Raw genomic sequence first — 8,494 nt, forward strand, 5'->3', positions numbered from 1 at the left:
TAATAAGGATGACATATTTAAGATTAAACCCTTATTATGAAAGTAAATTGATATTTAGATTTGAGTCATTTGTCTAAACATTTTTGATCATGAGGTTTCTCAATAAATACTTAGGCTGAGTGCTTTGATAACACATCAGCTTTTGTTTTGATGAAAAATATCAAAATCTGTGTGAAGCTAGAATTAAGAATACTAACATGACTGTCAATGAATAACTTCACCGATTGAGGTTAACAACTTCGGGTAAACTGAAAGTATGAACTTAATTGACACCATATGATTATGGAAACAGGGGTTTGTTTGTCTGGACATTTCTATTTACTATACCACCTTAACATCTTATGTGGACTTTTCCATCTTTCAAGTCTGGACCAAAATCAATTTGTCATGTTTTCAGACATAAATTTACAAATGAGGACCGCATCAACGACAACCAACATAGTGGGGGTTTGCGACCAGCATGGATCCCAGACCAGCCTGCGCATCCACAACAGTCTGATCAGGAATCCATGCTGTTAGCTATCAGTTTCTCTACCTGTAATAGAGTTTGTAAGCGAACAGCATGGATCCTGATCAGACTGCGCGGATGGGCAGGCTGGTCTGGATCCATGCTGGTCGCAAACGCATTACATTGGTTTTGTCATGATGCGGCTCAAATTATTAACAGACTGAATAGTGAACAGTGCAGACCATGACATGGCAGGTGATCTTGGTCTGCACTGGTCACTTCAGTAAAATCAGTAGCTGCTAGTGGGCTTATTGTTAAGGATAGAAGAATTATCTAGTCATATGTAGTTTTAACTATCACACTTTTTTGTAAATTGTATATACTTGATTGAAAAATTTATAAAGGCAATTTTAATCTTCTTTTTTTTCAAGTTTCGTGCATATATTGTTAAATTTGTATAGACTTGGAACTTAGGTTATGTAATGATATAATTATAAATCATGTGGGCAGATTTTTAGAGGTTTAGGATAGTATTATAGTAATTAATGATAATACAGTATACCTTTATGTAACAACAGATTAATTTTAATGTGAATTAATTTGAAATCCTCAAAACCTCAATAATGTTTCCTTCCAGGGGCCACAAAACAAGTGTATTTGTTACCTAGCTTGTATGTAATTTTCCTGTTTACTTCATAGTAAAGAAATGTGTCAGATAAAACTGATATGTAAGTTTAAAGCAGATTTTGTCTGCCCTGGTTATTTTGTATTCTTCGCTCGACTATCTAAAGAACAGGAAGAACTATTCTACCCATCTCACTTTGGTTAATTTTTTGCATGCAAGTGGTCGGGAATTGGTTCAAACTTTACATACTTATTTGTGAGGGTAATATGTCACTTTCCAAGGCCAATAAAGTGACAGAGTTATGGCACCTTTCGAAAATTTACATTATACATGCTCTTATTTATTATAGTCAATGGGTTGTAAGACTTTTTCTGTGCCCCACCACCTCATTTATTTCTTTAAAATAGAGAGTGATAAAAGTTGACACAGGCCGGAAGTGGGAAGATAAATGTGTCATGTTTTCATGTGAACAATGCAATTTTAAATGAGGTGTAGTGCATGGCACTGTCATATCATATTATACTTTCACAAAAAAGTTTTGTTTTGTTGTTTTCATGAAGTTGAAGAAATGAATTTTTGTAGTTGAGTATATTGTACTTAGATATTCATTTGGAAATTATTTGAAAAAATTATTATTTGATGTCAATATATTTTAATCTGTATGTGTAATTTAATGAATAAATGATACCAACAAGTATTACGTTTGTGGTAATCTGTTCCACGACCTCCATAACAGAGTGGTTGCTGACATCAGAAATGTTGCAGGTTACCGTTGTCGGTTTCTAATTCCGCCAGGGACTTCAGCGAGCCCACGGGAGATCGGTGGTCCGCTCGTGCCTGAATTAAAGCACGATGGGGCACCCGAGATCTTACCCGTATTACCATTGCTGGAAAGTGGACATCTGACCTAAACAGTGTCGTTCAAAACACAGCCATCCAGTCCTGTGGTTCTGAGCCCGACAGAACTCGAAATTTAAGAATTTCTTATTATCGATGTGTCAGATGCATCCAAGATTTTATGATAACTTCATAATAGTTGCTGCACAATAATTTATAAATGGAAATGATCATGTATCATTGTTTTATGACAGAACACGTACTAGATACAAAATGGTGCACTAGTAATTGGCCGTATGATAAAGTACTCGGTAATCTACTGATACCAACAAACGCTATGTTTCAACGAACGCTATATTTACATGTGGCCGCTTTGTGTAGTAGTCATACATAGGTGTTTCGTTGAGCTTATATGTAGGGGGCGTATTTATAAACATACTTTATATTGGAATAAACTTCAGTTTTGACGGTAAGGTTTAAAATGGTTTACTTTTATTGTTGAATATTTTCATGTTAAAATCATTTAAAACCATAGGTAACAATCTCTTGACTATGTCTAAACATACGAGCTTGCACATCCATGCAGTTTTACGCAACATCATATCATTATACTGTTTACCGCTTTACTTTAACATTGTCCTATTAAAAGCCTTGCATTAACAATGTTTTGTTCAAATATCAAAGCAGTCCATTATCTCACATATTAAGCACGGTAAAATTTAATTAATCTTCACATTTGTTTTCAAAGTTTCATCGGTTTTTTATGTTTATGAATAATTTATGAGACAATGTAATCACGTTTGTTGGTTTATCTTTGTGTTTCAAGATAGGAGTGAGTCCATATCATCATACATCATAAAGACATATCACGACAAACTGACATTTTGTTGCTATATGAAATGACATATCTACGAATGTTTAATCAACTTATTTCAAATGTTGATTTCTTCTTAAGCTGGTGTTATGGGTGTATATATAAGGTATCAATGACCAGGCCCTAAAAAGTAAACCGAGCCTTTTTTATCACATACCTACGGAAGCCCATAAGTGCCATTTTGTCTTAAGACTTTTGTCTTATGACTAATGACTTGTGTATTATGACTTTTGTCTTATGTATTATGACTTGACAAAAAAGCGGCAAAAGGGCAAGTTTCATCACATGCACCCTTCATGGACGTTGGAGGTAAATCTGATAGTGAAACAGAAGACGATTTGGTAAGTGTTAAATTTAAAAAGTATGACAGTACTGTATTTCTCCTAACTTGAATAATTATCTCCCATACAAGGTTAGGTTTCGAATATATGGGCCATCTCAGAATGAAAAAATAGGTCACAGGGCACAACAATCGTATTAACTGTTAAAGTTTAAGTATCAAAATATTTGCAAGACTGACACATTTTTAAAACATGTGTGAAACTTTATTCTGTATAAAATATAAATTATTTCTCCTTCAGGTAAATGCGAGTAGTAAACAATGCGAGTAGTAAACGTATTCATGCACTAGTTCAGAACATAGCAGGCCACTAAGAAGAAAAAAGACCCAGAAAACATTGACTAAGATTAACTTATGGAGATCCATTGATGGTAAACATATTGGACATTCATCTTCAACCTGTGACACTCTCTTTACAAAGGAAAATACAAGAAATTGATTTATGATTTATCAGACAAGTACAAAGGCAAATGTGCCGAATAATGATATTTTATCAAATTGCAGAGTACAGTAGGAGAACAAAAGGTAACAAAGAAGACTGCTTTGGTAAGAGTTAAATTGTTAAAAGATTTACAGAAATTAATTTTGTTTATGACATGACAACTATAGTATTTAGGATTAACTGTACAACTAGTTGCAACTTCTCCATGCATCTGTTTCAGTTTCAGTTCTTTTCCAAAACTGTAAGGCATTGGCCTAACAACTTGAAACTCTTATTCTTTTGGTGACTTTATTGAGTTATCTCCCTTTTAAATTTCTTTTTTAATTTCAAATATAAAGGTTATTGAGTGAGTGTTCAGTACCTGTATACGGTGCAACTTTGATTTAAGCAGTCAAAGTCTTACTTATCAACCCGCCCGCTTATATCAACAGACCGGCGGTTTGTTGGCGAGGGTATGTTTTCCGTGATTGTGTATAAAATTTTCAGGCCATTTAATCAAACTCCGTCTTTGTTTAATCTTTTTTCTCCTAGCAACATTTATATAATTTCAAAAAAATAAAAAAAATACACACTGATAACTATGTTTGAATAATTATTGCAATTGACATTTTATACAGCAGTGTTTTTATAAATTATATTTTTTGTCTGACATCTTATAAGTATGAATAAGAGCTTATATGTATACGTACTCTGTTTTCCAGATATCACAAGTGAATATGTTGGCGTTCCATAGCTTTTGGTTTTGTCTTTGGATACAACAGGTTAACTCTGTATTAGGAGTGACACCTTCAAACATACCAGACACATCGACAGCAGGAAGTACACGACTTGAATTAGTGAAACACTATTTTTACTGTGGGTTTTCATATTCGGAAATTATTCTTTTGTTGTTTGTTTTAAATAACATTAAAATATCGTTGCGACAGCTTAATAGAGTACTTAAATGTAACAACTTACGACGTCGAACTGGATACACACCAGATCACATTGTTCTTGATTATATTTCCAAGGAAATTGAGACAAGTGGTCAGTGCATTGGTTATCGTTCGATGTGGAAACGCTTGACAAATGAACATAAATTAAGAGTTCCTAGAAATAAAGTTCTTTCATTTATGAAAACTATTGATCCTGACGGGATTAATTTACGGAAAGCCCACAGAATTAAAAGACGCAAGTACAGAATAAAGGGGCCAAATTATGTATGGCACGTAGACGGTTACGATAAACTGAAACCATATGGCTTTTGTATACACAGTGCTATTGATGGTTACAGTAGAAGGATACTTTGGCTAGAAGTGTCACAAAGTAACAACAACCCTGCAGTCATCGCTATGTATTATCTTGAAGCGCTGAAGACGCTTCGGGTTGTTCCCCGAATTTTTCGTTGTGATAAGGGAACGGAAAATTCAACTCTGTCTTTGCTCCAACCGTTCATACAGATAGTATATCGGGACTTAGAAGTTTTATATACGGAAAAGGCGTTTCAAATCAACGAATAGAGGCCTGGTGGGGAACTATGAGACGCCAAGGAATTCAATGGTGGATTTCCTTTTTCAAAGATTTGAAAGACAATCAAGAGTATGATGAATTAAATCCTTTACATGTTGAATGCTTGAAATTCTCTTTTATGCACTTGATTCAGACCGAGCTTGACAGAATAGCGGTTAATTGGAACTTACATTCCATACGTAAACAGAGAAATTCTGAGGTACCAAATGGAAAACCCGATTTAATGTACTTCGTTCCGGAATTGTTTGGCGGACACAATTATGGAAAGATTGTAGATCAAAATGATGTTGATGCTTGTTGCGAAATGTACGGCTTACGTAGGACAACATGCATTAAAGAATTTCAAGATTTGGTAAAATTACTAAAGCCTGACATCCGCATTCCCATGGATGTACAAGATGCTCTAGAACTATACAGGGAACTACTGGAACTTATTGATGAAGCCATGGAATAATTTCTCTCATATGTGCTCTGAATAAATTCTCTTCAAGTATCAGATATTTAATATAATTCATTTAGATCGTTTGCGGAACAAGTTCTTGCCAAGGTTTTTTTTTAATCAAAACCCTTGAACCAACCAGTACTGGTGTCATATGAAGAAACATGGAGATGGCTCGAGTAGGACTCGAACCCATAGTCCTTAGGTTGAGGGGCAGACACATTAACCAAGAGGCCACCGCTCCCCTTTCCCCTTGTTTAAAAGAAATGGATTGTAGTACGAAACGTAATGTTGTGTAAGCTTGTTCCTCCGCAAAATGGGTTTTTATATGGAGTTAAATAAAGGAGTATGTAAAAATCATAAAGTAGAGCAATTTATTATATCTTACAATAATTAAGTCATGCAATAAATTCAATTTTGAAAAAGAAACAAAACCAAATGCTATCAGATAGTATCAGATGTTAACTTTGAATTGCTTTTGCGTAGTGGATTGGTAAATTCTGCGATCTCACTTTTGAGTTATGTGCCTTTGAACCAGAATCTTTTACTTATTTGAGGTCAATTCAAGGACATTAAAGTAATACAAAGAAGAATGAAACACGAGGCTATTTGATCTGATAGCTATCTGATACAAGGGGGCTAAACTAGTTACATGCTTGTTCCCAAAATGTTGTTCTGAGATGCCCACAATGTAACTTCCAAACATGCAGATTTTACAGGATATATGTCTTATAATATTGTTACATCGTATATTATATAAATGTATATAATTGTCTATTACTGCGAATTCACTAATATTCGTGGGCATAAAATTTCATGGTTTTATCAAAACGGGCATTTTCGTGGGTTCTTAAATTCGTGGATTTTCAATTTCTTGTAAAAAAAATAAAATAAATAACCTAATGCAATGTAATCTTACATTTAACTGCCGCGCATTTTTACTTACCGTACATATCTTTCCGTATCACATAGCACTGGTCAATAAATTTAATCCTTGCCTCTGGGCATTCATTACACAAAAATCAGTGGAAAAGCGCTGATGCATGTTTGTAATGTATTAAATGGAGACATGGCAAGAAGTATTTGTTGGGATAAAATTTCGTCAGATCTTAAATTCGTGGATTGACTTACCCACGAAAACCACGAAAATTTGTGCCCCACGAATAATAATGATTTTACAGTATATGATTTAAAATTCATACACAACATAAGAAGTAGTTATGTAAATTAAAATTACATAAACTCATATCTATTCTGTTTCCCTTTTATAGGTTTTTCCATAGAATTTATTCAAACAACCCTTGAAACTTACTGGTGGATATCAAAACATGAATATTTGTTACTAATGTTATGCGATGAAAATTTGCAAAATCTTTATGCGATAAAAATTCATGAAATAATCTTTCTACATTTTTGTAATTGTCATTTTTGTATTCAAACATATTTTTTAAATTCTAAAAAACACATTTGGTTGCCACAGGCTAAAGGTGTCATTCATTTCTCAATTGGATGTTGAGTCAGTCATTGTTTGAAATATTACAGCATCATTTTTTGCAGCTTTGGCCATGTTTTCCAGATTTAAATGATTTTTCCTATCATCAGCAAGTATATTTTGCATAGAATGGTTGTAAATTTTAAATTGTGGCACATCCACAGACATTGGAGATATTGCTTTACAAAATGACTGGCCTTCTTCAGATGACATACTGCTGTATTGTACAACAGCTGTAACTTCTTTTTCTTTAATTATTATTGTTGTCCTTTCCTTGAAACTGAGAAAAGTTCTCATAACTTTGTCGATTTTGCAAAAATCAACAGTTAGAACAGCTCAAGCAGCCACAGTACCATCTTTTGTGTATAAGAAACCAACAACAACCCAAAGTCCAGACAGTTATTTTTTGCAAAATTTAGACATTAGGCTAGAACATTATATACTTACATTTACTATCCTTACCATGATTTAAGTGATCATTTTGGTAATAAAAAATGTACAATTAGAAACAGATCCACACAAATTATAGCTGAAATAACCAATGGAAAAACATGCATTCATTTTCCATTGCATAACTTATCATTGTGTCCAAACTACTGGAAAATAACTGTTCCACAGGAAATCTCCTGTATTCAGGTTCAAGGGTTATGGAACCCAATTGTTACATTCTCTTGGGATGTTTTCAAGATACAGAATATCCTGAATGAACAAGTTTTTCACATTTCACCTTACATTAAAGTGAATTGTCTAAAATCTAAACGTTTGAGAAATATTATGAAAACTACATATTCAGTGCATTTTTATGTTAAACATAAAAACCTGTTAATACCACAGTTTTAATGAGACCATTGAAAGCCTATTGCTTTGCAATTTTAGAGGATTGCACCTATAAACAAAGTACAAAATGTACTATATGATTCATGACTGTGTGTTACTATGATATTACCTGTATACTAGTATATAATGTTTAACATTGTTCAAATGTAACTTCTTTTTGTAAATGTTCAAACTTGTAAACATGTTATGAAAATGCAGTACTATGTATGTCATGAAAAATCATAGCTGTATTAAATGTCATCTGTAATATGATTGTATTTTTGTCAACATTTTATATGTGCACATGCATAACTTGTATATATCATGTTTTTTGAGTTCATATGAAGCATTATTTCAATTGAAAATGTATTGGGTACTACAATATGAATATCCTAGCAATTACTTTATAGGAATAAAGTAAAATAAAGGAGGGGAAATTGTTATGCGATGAAAATTTGCAAAATCTTTATGCGATAAAAATTCATGAAATAATCTTTCTACATTTTTGTAATTGTCATTTTTGTATTCAAACATATTTTTTAAATTCTAAAAAACACATTTGGTTGCCACAGGCTAAATGTGTCATTCATTTCTCAATTGGATGTTGAGCAGTCTAAGAAATTCATATTTTGATAAGTAATCTGTTATACAAATTCTGGTGATAAGTCTTTA

At 33.2% G+C, this 8,494-nt stretch overlaps 1 protein-coding gene across 3 annotated transcripts; it reads left to right on the forward strand.

Moving 5' to 3' along the window:
* Positions 1–2,947: 2,947 nt before the first annotated feature.
* On the forward strand, positions 2,948–5,970 carry LOC132728914 (uncharacterized). Of its 3 annotated transcripts, XR_009625544.1 has the most exons (3): positions 2,948–3,125; positions 3,366–3,670; positions 4,268–5,970. XR_009625544.1 is itself a non-coding variant. In XM_060714635.1 (2 exons), exons 1-2 carry the CDS (start codon positions 3,493–3,495, stop codon positions 5,063–5,065), a joined length of 801 nt encoding a protein of 266 aa, XP_060570618.1. In that variant the 5' UTR covers positions 2,948–3,492; the 3' UTR covers positions 5,066–5,970. The 3 variants fall into 3 exon arrangements, 1 of the variants encoding a protein (XP_060570618.1); XR_009625543.1 differs by having other exon boundaries at positions 2,948–3,670; XM_060714635.1 differs by having other exon boundaries at positions 2,948–3,495.
* The last annotated feature ends 2,524 nt before the right edge of the window (positions 5,971–8,494 follow it).

Source organism: Ruditapes philippinarum, unplaced genomic scaffold (assembly GCF_026571515.1).
Source record: "Ruditapes philippinarum isolate M1 unplaced genomic scaffold, ASM2657151v2 ctg4122_1_1_1_1, whole genome shotgun sequence".
NCBI classification, from domain to species: Eukaryota; Metazoa; Mollusca; class Bivalvia; order Venerida; family Veneridae; genus Ruditapes; species Ruditapes philippinarum.